Here is a 23,103-nt window from a genome sequence, read left to right as displayed (position 1 = left end):
AGGATGACTGAATTTCAAGTTCCTGCTAAATAGCTGATCATTTTTATTCCATCTATTTTTCTGCCTACCTCAGTGAATCGCACAAGACCTCAGAGTGCAAAGCCAGTCCAAGTAGTTTCAATAAAATGCAGCCGAGACCAAATGTGACCATGGAGATCCTTGCTGAACTGCACAGCAAGGGATATACCCCCTCAGAAAATAACGAAGGACAAGAGAGGAACTGAGGAAAGAGTCCCGCCAAGGATACGATGCTGAGATGCAAGCAAGCATTTGGATGTATATCTTAGGTGGCAGAATTATAAGGACAGTTCACTATAAATGTGGCAGCAAGGACTGGCAGGTCTATTCATCCTCCGTAAGCCAGGGCAGTGCACGGAAAGACATCAGGTATTTCCAGAGAAAAGCAGCAAATCACAACCTCACTGACATACACGACAGTTACAGCACATAGAAATTTTTCAGGAGAATATTCACTTTGTTGGTATTTTGTCATAATGCAGCTTCACAGGCCAGTCCAAAAGCAGAAGGTGATGAGGTCCATACGTTCTGCTGCCTCTAAGTTTCACTGAAAATATTTGGTGCAGTTTGTGTTGTCAATTCTCTGCTTTTTCAATTTTGTTAAGTCATCTAACGTGACATGACAGTGCTACATTGCAGTGGTCACAAAATATCATATATGACAACCTCACAAGGCTAAATACCCAGAAGCTGAGCCTGAGTATCAGCAAAGCTTATGCTCCTAAAGAAGCTTGAATATTTCAAATCCAGCTCATCTCACAAACACATGTAAGCATTTCCATAAAGCAAGATTTCCACTTAGACCCAGAGATTTCCAAGATCACCTTCTCTTAATACACGCTGACAGGCTGGAACAGAGAATTAGTGGCCTCCAAAGTTCTTGTGAGGGCTTTAACTATCTCTGCCTCCTCCCCACTCTCCCCCAGGGGGTCTCCATGTCTCCCTCTCATGTCATCTTTTGGTTGTGGTTTTCATTCTGCTTTTCACTTCTACTTTTTGAACTATTCTGTTTTAAAATGGGGAAGGAAAAACAGCGAGAAAAAGGAGGAAAAGAAGGGAGGAAGAACCTAGGTATCTGTAGGGAGAGCCAAACGCAATCTCGGACCCTTTGCAAAGGGAGTTTCAGAAACTCACCTTTTCTGTCCTGCAGTTGTTGAGACCCAGGCTGTTCACAACGGCCACCTTCCCGTCCAGCACCTGCTGTTCCCTCCGAAGCTGCTCCTTCATCTGTCGGGCCTCCTGGATTGCCTTGGTAACAGCATCGTGGTCATTTAAATAACCTGACGACGTGATAGAAGAAAGGATATCTTAAAAAAAGAAAGTTACAAGAAAAAACACTTTTAGCTTTCATCGGTGAAATGCACATTTTATTGTTATTAACGAGAAAGAGTTAAAAGGTAAGGCCCAGAAACTCGGTCCATGCTTTGTAATTCTGTTGTTGTTATGACAGAGCCACCTGGATAGAAAGCATGAGAAACCTCAGTGCCAAAATCATCCTTCCTGCTATTTGATCCCATTAGTTTCAATATTTCCCTGACACTGCAGAGGTTAGCCCTGTGGTTTGTATGCAGCAGGATGTAACCGGATAGGAGTTAGGGGAAGCTTTGATCATGCCAGCAATCCCAAACTCTCAAAAATAGACCATTTCATTCTTCCCCTTCTTAAAACTTGTGAATACATTAAAATAAACCACAGGTGGCGGTGGTTTGCTATAGATATGAAAGGCATAATGGCTGGAAAGAGAAACCTCATCCACCGAATGCTCCCCACCACCACCTGTCATTCACAAATGTATAAGAAACCACAGCTACACAGACCTACATTCCCATTCCTATTCATGCTGCTAATAGTAGGTCAAATGTCCACTGTTTTGCTGCAAATTCACAGCCTAGGGCTTAGCCTTAGTAGTACTGAATTATTTCCTTTTAAAATGTTACAAGCATCACCGGCACAGCTAATACTATTTAATTTTAAATGTGACACTTTGTCATTTTTTTTTCCTTTAGCGTACTGTAGATTATACTTATTATGATCTGCATGTGATTTGTAGGATAGAATACTGATGGGAGACTCCAAGCCCCAGTCTATTTTTCAAACATTAAAGGAGAGGCTAATATCTATCAATCTCCCTCCCCCCTCCACATCCCCACACGTGTGCGCACGCACACACTTCTTTCTGTCTTTTAACTAGGGCATAAAAACGGCATAAAATGAATCTGTAATATGAAATTGCCCAGAAAAGGGACTTCTGTTTGTGACATGAGGCTAAATCTAACCAGATCCATTGGTGAATTGTGACAGATGGAGGGACTGTGAGACAGAAGGCAGGCACTAATCACACACAAAATGACCGGCTTGCCTCAACATGTTCCATGGATTCCAGCAAACTTTACACCCTAATCCATTTTTAGAACAAAAAACATCTGGGCCATAAATCCTCTAATCTGCCAAAACACGCTATTAAATCCCATGATTTGTTGAAAAACACTAAGATTAAAGAAAGGAAATATAAAATGGCTAACTGCCGTGTTAGGAAAGTGTTATTAATACTCTTTCTTTGTCTCAATTATGAATGTTCTGTTCCTAAAGAGCCTTGTCTAATCATGTCAGATTACACATCCTTGTTGTATTGCTAGACTCTTCTATCTGATCCAATGATTGCCAAAAAACGTAGGACATTGTCTTGCTGCTTAAAACATTTCAGGGGAAGAAGCCGATGTCAGATTAGTTCAGTGCTGTGCTGCTGTCAGGATTTTAGTTTGGTTTGGGCTCTTCTTGTTTTTTTTTAGACTGCAGACAGAATGGGACTGGTATTCCCATTTTCCTTGGAGTGCAAAAACTAGAAAGAAAAGTTTCTGTGCGGTTTGACTGCTGTTAATTGTACTAACAGTTAGCTTTTGGCTAAATCCCCAGGAACCCCTAGAGTTTTATATGAAATAACTTGATTCACACTGCTTTTATCAAATGACCCAGTTCAGTAATTCCCAGCCAATGGAATTCCAGTAATTCCAGCTTTCCCGGCATAAGGAAGAATATAGCCTTCACCAGCACAGTGCTACCAGCTGATTTTTCTTTTTTTCTTTTTTTTTAACCTCCATTTTATCAATTTGCTTGGTTTCTTCCCCAGTTTGCATATGTTACTGATCAACCTCGCATGTAGTCAGAATAAATTAAAAAGGAAGCAAACAAACAAACAGTAGCATTAGTGCTGGTTGTGCTCTTGATTAGAGTAGGTATAATACTTTCAATCTGTAATAAGAGCCGAATTTGCCTAGGAACTGGAATTCATGCCCTTCTCCAGACTATTTGGCTTTTCCTGAATACTGCTATCTTTGAGACAGTTTGGCACATGACAGTGAATAAAAGCAAGCACTCCTTATGTTTTTCAGTAGCTGCCAAGATGCTGGTGTGCAGGGAAATGATTAATATAGAAGCGACTTGAATGTAAATTATTGTTGTTTAGGGTAGGTGGTGAATTATTGACAGAGAGGGGAACTGCATTACATAAAATGCACTTAGTTACAAGGATTGCCAAACTAGCACAGAGATGTTGCAGATAATGGCAAAGAGCAGAGAGAAGTTGTTTCTGTTTTTAGAACACGGACATATGCCTGTTCCCAAAAAGAAATTCTTGGATTTAAAGTCATACATGAAGCCATGACATTTGTGACTGCTCAGTCTGTAGCACAATTTATATGCTATAAGGATAGCTCTGGAAAGGGGCTGTGTATCTGTGTGCCCGAGTGCAGCTATGCTGTTAATCACTGAGGCTCCAAGTTCACGTCCCTCAAAGACAACTGAACAATACCCGAGCGTTTCTCCACGCCATGGGAGCTGAGGAGCCTGAAAGAACTGCTTTCAGAGAACAGTTTTAATTTGAAGTTACTGGTGGTGAAAAGTGATGGCTCAACTGCATCCCAGCAAGGTGGGCTGTGCACACCTAGGACAGACAACGTGTGCCTTGTGCTCACAGCTCCAATCATTCAAATGGTGGAGGCAACTGTCTGGCAGATGACTGAGTGTTTCCCAGAGAATTTTTGTAGAGGGACTTATCGCTCAAGATAAAGAAAGTGATCCAGCTTCTTTACCATTTCAGGGACCTTAGTACCTTTGCTAAAAATGCTATCAAGTTTTTTTTTTGTGGTGTAGCTCCTGCTGGAAGGTGACTTGAAATTTCATGCTCACTTCAAGATCATCAAACGGTTTCATTACAGAAATGAGTTCAATTTGTTCAACTTTGGTTAGATCTGACCTAGCAGTTAGCAGGAGAAGACTGTAGGGTGTTCAAGAGCCTTTCCTCCTTCTAGTCCTACATTAAAGGATAAACCTTTGTTAGAAGTACATTATGTCCATCCAGCTCCTGCACCAGTTAAAGACAGCTTATCTTATATATACAGCATGCACAGGGATACTGCACAGCAACCTCAAAAAGTCACTTTCTATATTTGTAGCTGAGAGATATACAGCAGTGAACTCTATGTCATTAACAATAACTTAAGTATGTTATCTTTTGCTCCACAGTTTTCCATGGTTTATTAATGGTATAACACATTAATTCTTCTTACAAGAGTGACCTTTAAAGCTCTGTTCATCCTCACAGCTTTTATCCAATTACATTATCACTCATTACAGGTACAGCATTTCAAAATCTGCATCTTGTTAAAGGAAGTAAATTGCAGGGGTCTCAAACCTATGAAAAATATCAGGTGTGCAGGGAAAGAAGATTGGAGAGGAGAGAACAAGAGATGTCTTGCCACTGAGATGTGGGTCAGATGCTTAACTCCCCATCTAAATGTGATGTTCGCTCTACTTAAGGACAAAAAATTCAATGTGAAAAAATTGAAACCCAATGCATTGTGAACGGAGAGCAGCAGGGTCAAGCAAATTAAAGATGAAATGCATTACTACCTACCACAGTTAAAGAGTGCAGGGTTAATAAAAAGAGAGGTGCTAACAATTAGTAATGTCATATTTTAAAAATATTTCTGCAGTTGTAATGTGTCATACCAAATAATGTTTGCTGCATAGCACTGCTGTATCACAGAAACAGCTTCTGATAGCTTTGACCTATGGCTTCTTTTGGTTTTTTTTGTGCCACCCCTGAAAGTGGCCAGCAGGAGATGTTTTAGAAGGAACACAGAAAAGGGGCATGCATCTACCTCCTTTAATTTCCCAAACAGAGTTTGATTTACATACTGAAATCCTAATTCAGGTTATAGTGAATCACTGCATAGAATAAATTATTTAAGTTACACGCTTGAAGAATAGGAGGTGTACACATTTTTCTTGTACACACATAGAGCAATCCCTTTAACACATTAGACTTGTAAAATCACCACTAACATTGTTACTATTTAGATGGTCTTTAAGCAAAGATGTAATTTTGGCAGGAGTAAGAAATATCACTATTTTCTGGAACAATATTAAAAACAGCCAGTCAAGACTTTTTGAAAGATATAACATCCAATTTGGATTTTTTTTTTTTAAATGCACATGGTAATTGTTTTGCTTATTACACCAAGGTAAAATAATATTCCATGTAGGTTTTGAGCAGACTAAGGATTAAACCCGAAATTTTGGAAAGATGTAACTTTTAGGGATATTTTTCAAATTTTATCCGTTGCTTTTAGAGGACATAGTATAATATCACAGGTCTTTAATGCCCATCATTAGACAGGTCGCTGTCTTTATTGCATGCCATTAAACAAACAGCATTTATTAACTTTTATTGGTAAAGTAGTATCTGAAATAACACAGGTCTTTTGTTTTCTGAGTCTGTAAAATCTCAGATACCCCTCCTGAAAGGTCAGTATCCGTGAGTTTCTTCACTGACATCAAGCAAATGGAGTGTGATGGTCAACCTGTGACAGTTCCTAGGCCACTGCCTGGCACTGGCTGATAAAAGCCCGCTCCCCATTAACACCTATGAATCGTTATGAGGAGGGCACAAGAGGCTGAGCTTACCTATTGTGTTAGCTCTGGCCGAAGGACTAGCTAATGTTGCTGGCACAGAAGACTTTAGTGAACTGGCCCCACTATTTATTCTCAGAGTTGGCATATGAGGAGAGGTGGGTGATGTGGGAGACTTGCCATCAGATGTCTTGGGTTTGGCTGAAAGGTTCAGAGGCTGGGCCACTTCATCCTATGACAAGCAGAAAGAGAAAAGAATGTTATTACAAAACTGCTGTTGGCACAACACCGTCCAAGCAACGTCAGCTGTTTTCAGCTTATATGAACTTCTAAACCTGAAAGCTTTATGATATATATGAAGATCAAATGTGATATCATCTTGTCACTCCAGTTTGGAACTGAAATGACTGATAAACTGGAAAATTAGCATGACACGATCAGACAACATCGTCCATTTGCACTTTGGATGTGAGTTGTTTCGGAAGAAATTATTCCTATCAACAAGATATACGCTTCTATCATGAAAATTAAGAGCAATTTTCCAGTTATATTTCTGCTATTTTATTTTAAATGTTATATTCCTCAATGAAATAAGAACTGAAGAGTATCTTTACTTAAAATTCAACCACCACCATCCAAACTGGGCAAACGTGTTTAAGTGAATGGGGTTTCCGTTGGGTTATTTTGATGGTACTTTTTTTGTGTGTGTTTTGTTTGGCTGGTTGGTTTGGGCTTTTTTGTTTTGTTGTTTTTCAACTTGTACTTTCCCCTGAACTTCCCAGGCTTAGAATTCCAAGAACAAAAATATCATAGGAAATAAATACTCTTTCATCTTAACAAGAGAGCAGAAGAAACATGTCCTTTCTTTCCACAAAATCTGAAACAATACCCTAGATAATTCTGCATATAGCTTCTGCAAAGCTGAACTTCCAGATTTCAGTAATTATTATTATGTGAAAATAAAAAAATTGGGTGACATTTTTTACAGGGTAACTGGAATTATTCCTAAACCTGGCTTGATTACACAGAGTGACAGACAGTGCTATGAAACACATTAGAATTCTAAGTCATGTATTTTTGTTTGACCAACATAAAATACAGTAAGGGGAAAAAAAAACAGAGAAGGGAGAATAGGTTTTTCCACAAGGGGGTATTTTAGAAGTTATTTTAGCTGACTTTTAAATAGCCAGAACTAACGAATATTAGATCAAATCATCACATAATAGCTTCGCTCTTCTCTGACACTGTGACTTAGGAAAGTCATCCTTTAGCTACAAGATATGTTATATCAGACAACTGGGCTTCAGCTCTGGGCACTGAAGAAACTGATTCTGATCTCTCTAAAATGTAAGTACATTTAGTTTTATAGAATTATTCCTGACTTACAACAATGCAAAGCTGACTGGAATTAGACTCATAATGTTTGAGTGTTTTACTGCTACCACTAAGGTATCTCTGACTACTATCATATAACACTGATTCTTTTCCACAGAGGGTGGTGTGCTGCAGTAAAGAAGGGATTTTTTAGTTGCCTATCACTTGTGGAAGCATGATGCAGATGTACATCTACAAACACAAGACAATACTGCAAAGCACTGTCATATAACTTTTCCACTGCTTAAAGAAGCAAGCTCTAAGGAAAGCACCTTTGTTATATTTAATTATTTCTACATAGTTTTGGAATAGTCATAGCAGAGGAACATCTCAGAGGCATAATGGATAAAGCTGTCATCCCTAAAGTGGTGTCTAAGCCATCCTAGACACAACTCGTGCATAAAATTAAGTGGGAAAAAATTTAATGCATAAAATTGTCTTAGGAGCCTATATTCTGTATTCTCAGAAGTGAAGTAGGCACCTAGAAGGCAGACATCTGTTGATCTTTTAGGAGACCTAAGCAGCAGGGTTAAAATGTTAGGAGTACAACCAGCAGCTGACATTTTAAGAAGGGATTCATTACTTTACAAAAATATAAATTCATTGTATTAAATAGGTAAAAATAAAATAAAATTAGAATAAAAAATACTACTGGACAAATGGATTGGGAACTTGCTCTGCTGTTCACCCAATTTCAATTAAAAAATAAACAAATCCCAAAGCAGTGAACTATAATGTTGTGAAATGAGAGAGTTGCATATAAGTTTTAAGTACGAATGAGCCGATGAGCCAACCAAACACAGCGACCCTGTGCCAGACAAGGATCCCTGAAGAGCAAAGTCATCTATTTGGAAGACAGCATCAGAAGCAAAGCCAACCTGCCCACAGACTTGTTTCGGTTCAATCCAAGAGGGTTTAGTTTCCATGTACATTTAATTCTTGACCTCCGTTTTAAGCCTCAAGAAAAGGGGCTAATTAGTGTCAGAAATGGTAGTAAAACCTGCAAAGTGCTCTCTAGCCACTGAAAATCCGACCAAAAGCAGCACCAATTCATAGGGAGCAGCAACCAGTTCCTGATGGGAATGGGTACCACTCACTGCAAAGGCAGCTTGGATTCCAAACTGCATCCTCATGCTGAAAGGTTTTTTTTCAGTCTCATCCTTTTGCCTCAATCCCTCAGCTATCCTATTCCTATAAACTTTCTTTCCTTGCCTCCTCTTGCTCCTCCTTCTGTTCCCTTTTTTTTTAATCCTGGTGTGAAAGCAAAGTCTTGTGCAAGTCCACTACAGAAGAGTGGTTTTGGTCTCATTTAATGCCAGTTAGAAACGGGGGAGGTGCTTTTTTTTTCCATTGTAGGCATCCAGCAATGAGGCTGTCTGTGCTGTAACTATTCTTGGTAGTAAGAATGCTCTTCTTCATTCAAGTCAGCACAGCCATCTCTGGAGCCAAGAAATACAAGGCCTTGTGGAAATAATAGAAGTCGACAGTTCCAGAGCTGATAAATGTCATTCCAAATTGCCCCTTCATTCACTTTCATTGTGTGTTCAGGCTAATGGTAAATTAATCGGAGGTCACAGAAGCTTGGTTCTCATAAAGGAGGATAAGTAAACAATTTTCAGCTATTTTATGTATTTACCAAAATGATATTACTTCAGTGTTTGGTCTTCATAACATTTTTACTTCTGTTATTTCAGAGAGCATTCTCAAATCCTTGCTGGAAGTCAAATGCATTAAAAATTCAGTCAGACAGTTTAGAAATCCTATGTTACATCATGAGTTGGTAATAATTTAAGTAATTTCCTTTATCACAGTGGAACTACACTGATTTATTCCAAAGGACTCTAAAAAACACCTGGAAGACAGGTAATAACATACAATTGTGTTAAGCTTGAAGATGACTGTTAGCATGTTCACTCCCATAGCTGATGAAACATTTTACCCTTTTGCCTTTCTGCAGCCATAAATTCAAAGTCCTCTGCTCTTGCAGTTTAAATCAAGAACTGTACTGTTTTCATTATGGACCTGAGCCTGCATAACCACAAAAAGAATTAGGTGTTCATCTACCTTTAATTTTTACCTATAAAACCTCCCATTTAACATTTTGCCACATTACAGATTAGCAAGCTTCACTTTCGTTTCTATCAAGGCTGTGTGTAAGTGCAGCATGACAGCTAGGGCAAGTAGGAGAAACAAAACAAAAATAAATGTAGTATCTTCAGAGAGAAGGTATCTTTCAACAGCCAGGAGATTTGATTTTATGCAGTGGATCACAGAATCTAGAACTACTCCATGCACTTAGTTTTTATTAGAGAAAGTATTGATTGGTCCCTGACTTTTTCTAACATGCAGTTATTCTAAGGTGCTGTTGACAAGGGATTTTTTCTCCCAAGCCAGTATTTTTTAAAGAGTTAAAGTCAAACATTCATTTATACATCAGCCAAACTGATGAACCCTTAGACCAAAGAATTTAAAGACCCAAAAGGCTTGTAATAATATCAACACACGTGATGAAAGTAAAATATGATTTTGATTAAAGGTTTTGAAATGTCTTTTCAAAAGTAGCACATTTGTCTAATGAAACACACACACACACACACAAAATAAATGTAGAGAATAAAGCATAAGCAAAAACACATGAAGAAGGGCTAATAAAATGAAGTACCAATAGCAAGAGCAAAGCATTGGTAAAGAGATTCCCATCCCCTGTATCACAGCAGTGTCAGAACAGTCACTATTTTAGGAAGAGCTGGTTGACTTCTCAGGACTGGGAAGCAAACTTCCCAGGACTGGAAGACTGTCATTAATCAAAACTTGAGTTTGGGGAACTTTAAATCCTTGATCTGCTCTAGATTTTTTTCCCAGACAATCTCTAGGTATACGAGGGAAGAAAGAGCAACCCTTCACCTACACCAGAATTTGGGGGGTTAATATAATATTCAAGAGCTGTGTTTTGTAGCTTCACTCATCCTGAATTAGTATAGCTTTGAGCTGTCATGTTTAAGCGTTAGACACAGGAAATCTCCAATTGTAAATGCCTGACAAGCAACATGTAAACAGAAACACTGCTGGCAAGTTGAGTGTGCATCACACTGTTTTTTTAAGGTTTGTATGGTCCTTTGAAAGGTAAAATGCTAGGTTAACACAAAGTGCTTATTAACATGGGAGGAAAAAAATTAAAGAGAGGGAAAAGGAAAGGATTTGGCCACAGTCCTACAGTAACTTAGCGGCAGAGCCTCAGACAGACCCAGGAATTCTGACTCGCAGTCACCACTCTTGAAATAGTTGGCTGAAATGGTGTCTCTTCTAATCTTTCAATCATTCTGTCTCTGTTTACTTCCTCCTAAGATAAAAGGTTAATTTATCTCTATGAAGATAGATATGGGAAAAAAAGAGAATAAAATCAGATTTTGAGAAACTCTCCAAACCATTTATTAAGAATGGCACTATTTCAACACCAAGAGCTAAATAAATGACTGATAGCCCAGATGAATAAACCAGTCTCAGAGAATGAAAAAAAAAAAAAAAAAGGAGGAAGGATGGGGAAGAAACCAGACAATTCATCAGGATTTGATAATCTCACTCCTTTCCACATATTTTAAAGATTAGTGGACTATTAAAATACAGTTACTGAATTATTGTGCTGTATCCCACTGTGGCGCACACTGAAGGTCCAGGTTGCACGGTTTATTACAAAATCATGAACTACCCAGTGTATCATCTTACTGGCAATACAAACGTGCTTAAATGACCTGGCATAAGCACAGCCCAGCCTGCTCTACTAAAGAGGCTTTTCATGACCTCTGGGAACAGATTCACCACGTCTTGCTGCCCATTTAAATGACCTTGACAGTACAAATTACAGCCAAATGAGTTAGCAATAAGAAGCCGTCGAGGGGGGTTTCTAAAAGAATGCCTCTGCCACCTCACCAGAAACAAAGCCTCATTCCCCCACCCTGGTTCTGTTTCGTGGAGATCTTCATTTCAACAGAAATGCAAAATATGGAGCACTTACTGGCATGTCTGGGGCAGAAGACAATGATGCTATTGTTGCCCACTGAACAATGCAGCCACTCAGTAGCTTATCCATTCAGTCCTGTGCTCCTCCAGAAATGTCTGACTGAAGTATATCAGAAACCGAGGTGCAACAGCACAGATGCAAAGAAAATCCTTTGGCATCAGTGTCCCTCAAGACTACAGTTGTCCACACACTCACACAAAGATACTGGCAGCTTCCTTCACATCCCCTCCCCTTCCTCTGAAGCCACTCATGGTGAAATTATCGGTACTGATAATAAGAAGCCGAGAGGTAAAGGCAGTTGTGAAACACGTTGTATAAATGAATCATGCTGCTGATATTATCCTCACTGATGAAATAATTGTATTAAATTAAGCAGGGATGTTCACATGACAGGATGGGTGAATTAGATAATGCTCATCTGCAGCTGTACCTCCTCCTGCCACATTCTCAAGTTTTGATTAAGAATAATGTGTCCCTTCCTGCAAAGGTGGAAATTTCTCTAACTACACAGAAAAAGAGATGAGACATAAAAACAGGCATCTTGGTTATGGTATTATAATAAACAGAAGAGAATTATTCTTCAGGTTCAGAGAAGTCAGTTTATCATACTCGTGCCCAGGAGTTTCATTACCAAAAGCAGAAGGTATGACTAGACTGGTTAGAAAGGAAAAGGCACCAAGGACAAGGCAGAGGGCAGCTATTAGAAGAACTGTCTTTCTTTCTGATTCTTCAAAGTGCAAAGACTTTTCCTTCCACAGAAACATCTCTGTCTGGATTTTTTTCTACACCCAGAGCAGCTTTTTTTAATAGTGTTGCTTTTTTTCATTCTCAGAAGGCAGACACTTCCTGGATGCAGTGCCTGTTATCCAACCACAGTTAATACTTCCAGACTTCTCTGATATTGCCCAAATACTCTTATTCACGGGACTCAAAACATTTAAGGGGGTAACTGAGCTGCCTTGTGACAAATATTCTTTTTGCTCTCTGGTCTGCTACTTTTAGGGGACTACTCAACAAATAAATTACTCCCAAATGCTGATTTATACGCTGGGAGTATTACTGCCCAGTTTCCATTCCTGTTCATAGGGAAAAGCAGTGCAGGAACACATCGCCTGAATCTGTTGTGTCGTACCTGGGACAGACAGGACTTTTACCCAGTCTTCTTTTGCAACACTAGGGGCTCTCAGTGAGAATATTCTCTGGGGACTTTGTCCTCTCAGAAAGATCCCTAACATCCTCCCCTCTCATTTTTCTTTACAGGAAGCCTAGTTGCCAGGAAAGAAGTCTGCAAGTTACAAAGACTAATTTGCTGCCCTGGAAACCTCAAGCTTTTGATTTTGTCTGGTCCACACGTTGTCACAGCAAAAACCAGAGAGCTGCTGGGTGATTTTCCCTTTGTATCCAGTGTTGTTTTCCTGAGCTGTATGCAGGATTCACAACCAGATACAAGAAGAACAGAAGAGGAGCATGCAAAATGTCCTGTTTAGAAACATGGCAGGCCCTAGAAGCTCGATGCCTTCCCCTCCACCCCACAACCTTTTTATCTGATGTGCAGCGCTTACTCTATAGTACCTCTCTGTTCTATAAACCAAGGAATACAGATGCTGAAACAACAGAGGAGAAAATGCCAAACGAGTCCAGAATCATTTTAGTCCTCCAGCTAGCTCATAGATGGAAGGGAGTGGAATGTTTCAGCTGCAGGGCAGCCTAAAAGCAGTGTATAGGGAGAGAGCTACCTTACTCCTCTTCAAAGGCTACATTTGACCTGGGGCAAAGGCCTTCATTTTGTAGCAACTGGTCAGACCTCTGCACACAGAACCCTAAAAGCAACTCTTTAAAAGTCTTCAGGAAACACAAGTGTTGCACTGGGAGCTCACTCTTTGGGGTCTTGTAGGGCACAAGGCAGGCTGCCTGCCCAACAGAATACACCAGGGCATGCAGCTTAGCAAAATGAGCAGAAGGGTATGTGTTTACCCAAAATTCATAGTTTAGTTTCACAAATCCTCACAGATGCATCCTCCAAACCATACTCACAGCTTCTGGCTGGCTTTGGACTGTCAAAACGCCCACTATCCTTGTGAACTCTCCTGATAATCTCCACAGACAAACAGCACAATATGTTTGAACAAAGTGGCTGGTATGAGATTTCTTGGCTATTTTTGCTTGATCATGAGTTTTCAGTCACACCAACCTCTAGGGAAACCTGATGACTTATGGGTGCTTATTCCAACCCAGATCCAAACTTCAAGCATTCATTTTCATCCCTAGAGAAGTAACTGACTTTCTGCTATCACAATTATTCTGCTGCTTGGGCCCTTCTGTTCAACTGAAACAACCAGAAGTGAGAGTTGCTCACCACACATCTTAGCACCTAGTATGTGGATTTTCAGTACAGCTTGAAACAAAACTGCAAGAACAAAGCTTTTAGCATTTGCTTGCACCTCATAATGAAAAACTCCTTCTCATTCTGCATCTCCAAGTGAGTTAAAATTTAACTCAGTAGCCCAATTTACAAGACTTCAGTGAAGCTGCTTCTGAGCAATTCTTAGCAGGTTTGGCCTGAAAAGTGAAGGGTCTGTGCTGAATAAAGATAAAACATGAGCCAGTGCAGAGACACCAGCCACTTGGAATTCTGCTAGTCTGTATTTCATGTCAAACTTGGGTGCTGTTGTTAGCATTCTGCATCTAATAATTATTGTTCAGCTGTATTTCTCAGATCACTGTTGTACCTATTTATTTGGTATAATGCTATTAATGAAGTGCTTCCCTAAGGCGGCTCAAGTCAGCGGCTAAGCTGGAAGAGTGATTTAGGCACAGGTCAGCAGGGATTGACGCAGACACTGCAAATCTTCAGGGGAAGACAACAACTAATTTTTCATACTCCTAACCATGCAAATCTCTTTACATGCGGTAAAAATCATTAGGGAGGATCACAAAATCGTGAGGGGACAGGAAGGGAGGGGATTCTTTCTACAAAGAATGCTTCTTCCAAACTGCCCCCACTGAAATACATAGCAGGCAATAAAGTGAAAGAGGGAAAAATCACTTCTCCAGGATACCATAGGAATATTAATTAATTAATGCTTATAATGACTCTGACAGCTTTTGCCTTATTTTACAAATGGAGAGGATAAGGCACAAAGTGGCTAAATGATGTGCCTAATCTCACACAGTGAGTAAACAGCTGAGTCATAAGGAAGAGCAGAGCAACTGCCACTCTTACACAGACCAGTGTTTGAGGGCTTCTTTGATACTGTACTGAAGCTCCTGAAAAGTCCAGCTGCTTCAAAAGAAGTTGCAAGAAAAATCAGATAGTGGTCAGATAGTCTGAGCTGTTGTTATGTATTCCTGAACTTGTGCTGGGTAGAAACTGGAGTGGTCCGTGGCCCACAGCATGATGACTTGTAGCTTGGGTATCAGTTAGATTTTTGGTTTTAATCCTTTCTACGTAATTCTGTCCCAATAAAACCCAATAAACTTGTAGTGTTCTTAAAAATGCCCTCTTCCCACCCATAACAAGGCTGTTTAAAAAACAGAAATAGACATTAGACTGGATTTTGTTTGCTGCCTAAATTGAACCTCGAGTCACCACCTTCCAACAAATAATCCCCAGTAACTGTTATGCAGAATGAACAGCAATGAAAGCAACAAAACCTGAAAGGACAGGGAAGGACTTGGAAGGAAATAAAACAAGGACCTGCAAAGCCAAACAGCATTACAAACTGGTACATTTTAAATGAACAACAAGAAAACAGAAGCCACACTGATCAAAGCCTCCCACCTCCTCTCTGTGGTGGATGACACCTTCGCTGGGAGCACACCACCACCTCTAACCCCACACCTGCAAAAGGAATTAATTTCAAAAAGAATACAGACCAAAGCAAACCATATCAAAACAAATTAGCAACAGACCCCTCCTCCTGCTGTGGTCAGGCAGGAGAAGCAAAGATGCTGCACAGTTGCTAAGATTCAGGAGGAAAAAATACAAAACAAAACCAAACCAAAAGCCAGCTGTTGAAAACTTAAGAAGAAAAAAAAGTCAAAAGAGCTTGCAAAAAAGATATTTCAAACAGCTTGGACAACTGGCAGTGGACTAAGAAATTCCTTTTCAAAAAACACCTGTGCTTTCTCTGACTCTGGATATCTTTGTAGCCTAGGTAGTTTTTACACTGCAGCAACATATACAGCACTAGGAATATGCAGTGCAAAGATAATATACACTTTATTTATTTATAGATACATACAACTCTAAGAAAAATGTCAAAATATGTTTTGTAACTGTAGATATGACCTGCTCGACAATTTGTTTTTCCAACTAATAGCTTTTCAAAGGAAACCTATCAACACAAAACTCATCTGTCGTCAATGCTTGTGTGCTATTAAACATCCCAGATCACTAAAATCAAAATGATTTTACAACTCTGTCTTGCTGGGTATTTTTTTGAATTTCACCTCCTTTTAGCAGCAAGATGAAATCTAATCATCAGTTCCAGAAACTGAAGGGAGTTTAATCTACTGTAGGGAATGTTCAAAGCAAACACATTCATTAAGTACTGCACTCATAGAAGAAGAATTTGTTTAATATTTATACCCCATCCATAATCACATACATGGGGTTAACTACTTGAGAGTACACCTGTTGGGAATGGTCGTTCCTTTTCCTATTTAGTCATGCCTTTTTTTAATTGCTGATTTCTTGGGTCATGCCAAACAGACTTGGGTTCAGCTCCTGACTTTCCAAAAAAACTTTCTCTGTGAACTCGAATGAGTCAGTCATTATCTAATCTGCTGTACACTGTCACTGATATCTTTGCAAAGTTATATTACCAACTAAAAATTGCAAACAGCTGCAGAAAGCAAAGGGTCCTCTCTTTTGCCTCCATTCTCTACTCACAAAATTGGAGAAAATACATCTTTTCATCTTTGTAAAGAGTTTATTGTATGCAAGCTGGGCATACATCACATATATGTTTATGTAACTGCATGGGGACACCACCATTACAATCCTATAAGTTTAGTAAGTACTATTGATACTATATAATTATCCTAATAAACATATTAATCAACCACAATAATCATAATTAAAATTGAAATATATTGTAGTTTCTTTTTTTATTTTTTTATCTTTTGCTGCTGTCTGTACTGAACACAGATTACAAGCAGAAAATGTTGAAGGAGTATTCAGCCTCCCTTGGTGAACAGACTTCAGATCCTATTCCTGATTCACACCAGCAAAAATGAAATCACCATCAGGACTGGTATTGGGGCCAAATTGCTGGCAGGCACAATGAACCACTAATTGCTGGATTCATTAGTAAGACTCATAGTTTGTCCCCATGAGATGCTGAACACTTTCAGTTCCTTTTAAAACCTTGCATCTTAGAAATTAAAATTAACAACTGCAAAACTAGTATTTTTGTTATACTGTAGAAACTCAGCAGGAATTTGAAGTCAGATCACAAGAATGCCAAAAATCTATTATGTAAAATTAGGCAGATTTTTATCTACCATTTCCCTGTTAATTCTGTAGAACATACATGCATCCACACACAATAGATACTCCATGCTGTTCCTCAAGCCTAAACAATTGGTTAAAATAGTTCTTGTAAAGCTGAGGGAGACAACTGCCTTAAAAAATACCTTTCAAATAGCCCCAGTATCACACTGTTAAGACTGACCTATTCTTTTCAGACATAAAACAAATGCCTATTTAAGAACACATCCAAATGCATTTCCATCACTCAGCCAGAACACATTCACCTCCCAGAAGCCAACACTGTGAGATGGAAAGGGAGAGGGAGAGAGAGAGAAGACCCTTAGTCCACCTACTGGCTTCACTGAAGGCAATGAATCCAGCCCTAGCTCATTTCAAGTAGGTTCAACTGTGTCAAAGGTTACCCACAAGCTATTTCTTGATGTTTTATAGCTGATGTCTACAGATCTTCTTTTATTTTAATGATGACTTCAATACAGACGTTAAGACATTCTTTGTCTTCTCAGAAGTATATGAGAGGGAAGTTGACATCTTAAAAAAAAAAAAAAAATTGAAGAGGCTGATTCGCTATTTCTGAACAGGGCCAGCTCTGGGCAGTTTTTATATCTTATCCAGAAGAAAAAGAAAGCGGAGGAAAAAAAAAGCCCCCTTCATCCTTTTCTCTCATACTAAAGCTGCTATGTTTTTGTGACTTATTCTGGGCACAAATCCTAGAGCACTGACTCAAAGTGTATGTCACCAGTTAATTATCATCAAGACAATACACTAGGATCCTTGGTAAGCATAAGATAATTTTATCTCTTCACTAGTAATAACATGTATTTATATAGCATTATTTTGCTCTGTTTGAGCCCAGAGGGATTTACAAAGTGAGTCCCAAATGATACTATCATGGGAATCCTTCCACCCAGCACTGAGCTGTAATCTATTTGGGGGTGAAGAACAACAGCCCAGGACAAGCAGTAGCAAGGCATACTGCATCCATTTGAAATTTAAGATGTCATGCTGGCAAAACTGATGAGAGTTGTCCAAATGTGAGATTATTTTTAGCCTTAAAATTCATGTGTGTGCACGCGGGCAAGTGTGCACGTGTGGTCCGTGTGCATGTTTGGCAATCGTCATCAACATGGACATTCTGAATGCAACAACCAATCTCCATCAGGTGGGATGAAGTTCTCAAACGTCCCACATATTCTGTGCAGAGGGACAGTGGGGTAGGGGAGAGGAACATTCCAAAACTCTCCCCTCAGGAGAAGACTCCAGTGCTTACCCACATTTTAACAAATATCAGAGGATCCCCTGAACAAAGGGACTCTGCATTTCCAGTCAAAGTCCCAAATACTGTGAGACTTCACCATGAAACTAGGCTTTATCACTTCCGATGATCTTGGAGCATCTTGCTCATTTTAAAAGGAAAGCGGAAGATGAAGTATTTACCTACTTTGTTCTGCTCTGCACTCCTCTGAATAGCTGTGCTATTTTCCTGCTTAGGCCAGCCAAAATAATGCAACTGTTGTTTTTCTCACCCACGAGGCCCAGTAAAATCCAGCTGGTTGGCACAGTAGTGAGTCTCCCAGGTATTACACCACCACATCCTTCTGCCTAAGAGCTGCAGTTCACTGGGAGGACTCATTTTGAGTAGAGAAATTGCTATCTCGAAAGCTGTGAATCTGGACATGAAATGTACTGGACAAGCAGTCGTATGATACCATTAAAACTTCTGATATCATGAATGAAATGCTTCTTGACATGCATTTTTTAGCCAAATGTATGTGTTGAATTTTCCCAACCCCAAACTTGGTCTGAGTCTTTTATGTAAAACCTTGAAAGTACAAGCTATCCACACATTTATGATGAATAATAAGCAAACAGAGATGAATTAATTTATCTCAGACTTTTAACTGCAGACTCTATTTTCATTCAGTGGACATCTGAAACTAGGATAAAAGCACCCAGAAAGGGAGAGAACATAATTTCAGAGAAGACTAATAATATTGGAAATAGGCACAAAGAGGGCTCATCCTGACCTGTAAGCAAGGCAGAAAAAACCCAAGAGTTTAGACTAGAAGGGTTCAAGATTTACCAAGGCAACTAACAGCTAAATTCAAAATATATTAACTTACAGCTGTAACCTGAAGCCTATACAGATTTTAGCATGGCTAAAGATAAAAATAATCAGTGACCTGGAATGACTGCTCTCCCTGAGAGAGCTACCTTTGGAAAGAAAGAAATTTACCACACAACAAAAACACTTTCCAGAATTGCTACATGCATAGTTTTCTTCCTAATTGTACACTGAATTAGAGCTGCTTTACTAATTCTGTCACTATATTACTCCCTTTTCCAGTACACTGCTTCATAGCTTTCTCTGGAGCATTTCGGAGACAAATAAATGTACCCCTGAAACTCAACTTTAAGAAGCTTTTTGTGCCAATTTTCCCATGGATATGTCATGTTGGGTTGTGTTTGTCACTCTGCAGCTCCTGTTGTGTTCTGTTAGCTTGGAATCACGTAACACGATGTGGCTGATTCATGACGTGACATGTCACTGCCCGGCATGTCAGCTGAGAGCCGTACGAACCCACGTGCTTCATCTCCACACGCACACACACACACACATCTTGGAAATGCCCCCCTGATTCTGAACCCACTAGCAGGTGCTGGCACATCCGCTCAAAATATGCTGAAGGGACACTAACAACTTATGAAATACTCAAAGTTACATTCCTTCCATAACATCACGATTAGGAACTGAAAAACCTTCTCTGCAGCCTTCCCATCAGAGACAAGGTCTTCCCCTCCACTCTCTCTCTGTGTCAGGATACTGAACAATCTTCTATCAAAGACTTTTTTCTTAATTTTTTTTTTTTCCCCCTGGGATACCAGCCCTGGCAAGAGCTTATCTTTTCCTTAAAAGCAGCGGGGAAAAAAATGTGGCAAGTGAAATGAGACAAACAGAAACTAAACTCATTCATTAGCACTAAAAGTACACATTTGAATTCATAGTCTGGCAGCATTAATGGATAAAGGTGCATGATCAAGACTGAAAATTTAAACTGGTTTCATGTATTAAATTCTGTCAAATTACATCAAAATCCAAAATGATCTGTTGCATCAGCTTGTCTGCCTCTGATTGTCCTTTGGATGCTCTTGAATGTTCTCTCTGGATACTACAGAAGCACTTTCACTGGGACATTCTATAGTAAAAATTCTAATTCTGCTGAGAAGTATTTATGCCTTAGCAGAATTGCCAACATGAAGTCTTCCATGATTTGAGACTGAAAATTAATCCCACTTGATTAAAATAGTAACTCATAGATTAATTTTCTTAGCTGCTTTCTAAGCCTTTGAGATACATTTATACCAATCTGTACATTTCAGCCATGACAACCTGAAGCTTTTTTGTTTAAATGAGATTCTCACATATTCACATGACTCCAGGATCTGAGGCTTTAAGGAAGTTATCCATTATAAAATCACAAGATGTAGCCACAGTGCTTGGAAAAAGTATATGTTCTCTGAAGTGATGCTTTCCACATAATGTCTATGAATCCCTCTTTTGCACCAGCTCATTTTACACTAACAATTCTAACTGCATTCTGTACAACAAATGTGTAATTCTGATAAACCTGAGTGAAATATTTGCCAAGCATTTCATATACCTCTGAAGTTAATACTAACCTATAAGAAACTGTCTTGCTGAATTTGAAAATGAAACAGATTTTTCCATTCTGCTGCTAAATCTTGCTTCTCTTTTGCTATCCACAGTTACCAGGGATGAGAGATTAAAATGTTTCAGATTAAAATATTTTTGGAGCTCCCTCGTTACATGATTATCATTGAGCTGTGGGTACAGGAATACTTACTGCAAAATGTATTTCTTTGCTGTTTAGTTTGAATTCCTTTCTGCCAGAATGTGTCAAGAGGAGCTAATTTCAAATCTAGCATATAATGTGGATGCAAACCACCCTCCTGCAGACAAAGCAAGCAGTCTTTGGAAGCTGCTAGACTGATCACATTAGAATTTGATTCAATCACCTCAGAAATTCACTTTCCACGCTGAAAAGAAGTTCTACATTTGGCAAAAGATGGCTACACTGATGTCCAGTAGACAAGGCCAATGCAGCCTATGCACTTTTCTTTTGATTACTAATACATGCCACAAAATGCCCAAACACTTAATCTGAAGCTGAAAAAGGCATGATTTAATTCCTGAAGTGCCTGCTTCCTTTCTAGAAGGGTTTGGTAGAATAAGAGTTCTCTGCTCCATTTCAAGCATCCATGGAATAGACAGTTCTACAGTTCTATTACTTTCAAAAGCCTGTACTCCTGGAATGAACACAGCCCTTGTTTCAGAGACTCTTAACATCTCAGAGTCTAAAAAATAAATCTCTGGAATAAATTATGACCACTACTTTGTAGAAATTTTATATTCTGAAGGAAAGTAGAAATTAATCTGATATTGGCTCACCTGGCCGGTTTTTATCTAGATGTAACTTAAGAGCTAATATTGGTCCTCCTTTTTGTCAGTGTTGCCATACTCAGCAGCCCCCAGTGAGGAAAGGTATGTCCCAAGCTGAACTTTGCATATTTCTCCCATAGCTGGTCCCCTTTTCTCAGCATAAAGACTGTCTTCTAAAAATTGTTCAACCCTCCTCACACAACAAACCCACCCAAACATAAGGAGGATCAGCAAAAACCACTGCGACCAGAAAAATTGAATTTTTCTCTGTTTCTGTATGCAGCTCCAGATTGCACGCTCTCCTAAAGCCCTTTTACTGCTATTTTTAGGACTTTGTGGCCAACTGGCAACATCAGCTCAACAGCTATCTTAGTGGCATTAAAAAAATCCTGACTTTGTGACACTGTTTTCTTGTTTGGGACTATTCCAATCTCTTTCTGCAAAATACTGCTTGTTCTCATTCACGTTCTTTGTTACAACTGACTATATGGCCAGTTCTCTCAAACAGCACCTGATAAGCTGATGCTCAGGTATTTCTAAGCAACAGGATAAGATGCAAAGCAGAAACAAAATGTCAGGTCCCAGCACTTCTAAACTGAGGAGTTTAGGAGTCATAAACTGAGGGATTCTGTAACTAAACCTGGCTTTAGTAGCACCCTCTTGAAAGTAACATTGCCTGGTGTAAAACCTTGGTGTTCAGGATGAAGCCAATGATGTGGATCATCTTAACCAAAGATAACGAAAACTGCTACCTTCTGCCCATCCCACCAATTTTTCCATGAAAAAAGGGATATTCTGTTTATTCATACCCTTTGTAGAAGGCATTAGCAGCAAAGAGCAGCAGTGAACTAGTAAGGACACAGTGCTTGTTTGTCTATCACTTTGCTTTTACACCTTTGTTGTTCCCTGTCTGATTTCTGAAGACCCCTCTTTCAGAAACACAGCATTCTTGCTTCATTTGTGTATCTCACTTTTGTTTTGTGATTAGAGATTTTGGAGGATTTTCTTTCCCCCTTTTTGTTATGTTTTCTTTTGAGTTTTCATTGTAAAAAGTGGTGACTCAGCCTGACAACTCTGCTTGAGAGACAGGCTCCTACCAGAGACATGATACCAAGACACAAGAGCTGTGGACAGTTAATCTGAAAAAGCATCCTAGGAGCCCCTCCACGTATCTAATTTATTTTTAGGTAAGTAGGGAGGGATGGGAGGCAGTCAGAATGCTGTGCAAGTCCCTACTGCTGCTGCTATTAAGATACTGCTATTAACATTGCTTTTATTGTTTGGGACACATTCTCTGTTTTAAAAAAGCAGCATAAGAAGCTGCACTAATTCTCATCACTTCACTGTGTTCCAGCAAATGGTTTAAAAAGTCATTGTTTATATTCATGGATGTAACATAGAGGAAGAAGAACAAGGAAGAGGAAAACAGTTTCAAAGATTCTGTCACAAATTCTACATTTTACTATTTGGGATCAAAAGGACAGGCAGCAAACAAGAAAGGCTTTCAGGTAAAGAGATTATTAGCTACAAGATCTCTATTGAGAATGGACAGGGGTACTGAAGAAGGAGCACAGTGCCAAGTAGAACAGCACAGATAAGGCAGATGAGGTCTCAGTTTACAGCTGATACATCACTGCATCTGTACTATAAACTTTTCCTTAATTATCTTACAGCTATTTCTGACCTGTTTAATGCATTGACAAGGGAATTGGAAAATGCAATCACTGAAAAAATGTTTTGAATGTTCTGATTTATAATATTCTAATGCTAACTGTTATTCCAGCACTGGAAACCTTAATAGATTAATTTAACAAGTTGTGTTTTTTT

The 23,103-nt window shown here is 39.2% G+C and overlaps 1 protein-coding gene across 7 annotated transcripts in view; it reads right to left on the bottom strand.

Moving 5' to 3' along the window:
• SOX5 (SRY-box 5) overlaps positions 1 to 23,103 on the bottom strand; it is a 640,352-nt gene that overhangs the window by 29,504 nt on the left and 587,745 nt on the right. For 5 of the 7 annotated variants that reach the window (XM_027905265.1, XM_027905273.1, XM_027905234.1 and 2 more), the window contains 2 exons: positions 5,983 to 6,160; positions 1,153 to 1,325 (listed from right to left, as the gene is read on the bottom strand). In XM_027905265.1, the coding sequence (XP_027761066.1) occupies positions 1,153 to 1,325; positions 5,983 to 6,160 (351 nt within the window). The remainder of the gene's footprint in view (positions 1 to 1,152; positions 1,326 to 5,982; positions 6,161 to 23,103) is intronic. The other 2 variants (XM_027905252.1, XM_027905260.1) reach the window with 1 other exon arrangement.

This window comes from Empidonax traillii, unplaced genomic scaffold, assembly GCF_003031625.1.
Source record: "Empidonax traillii isolate 1590-97213 ecotype Southwest subspecies unplaced genomic scaffold, ASM303162v1 scaffold25:size3598162, whole genome shotgun sequence".
Taxonomy (NCBI): Eukaryota; Metazoa; Chordata; class Aves; order Passeriformes; family Tyrannidae; genus Empidonax; species Empidonax traillii.
The sequence above is the reverse complement of the archived record's forward strand: the minus strand, read 5'-3'. Positions and strand labels throughout refer to the sequence as shown.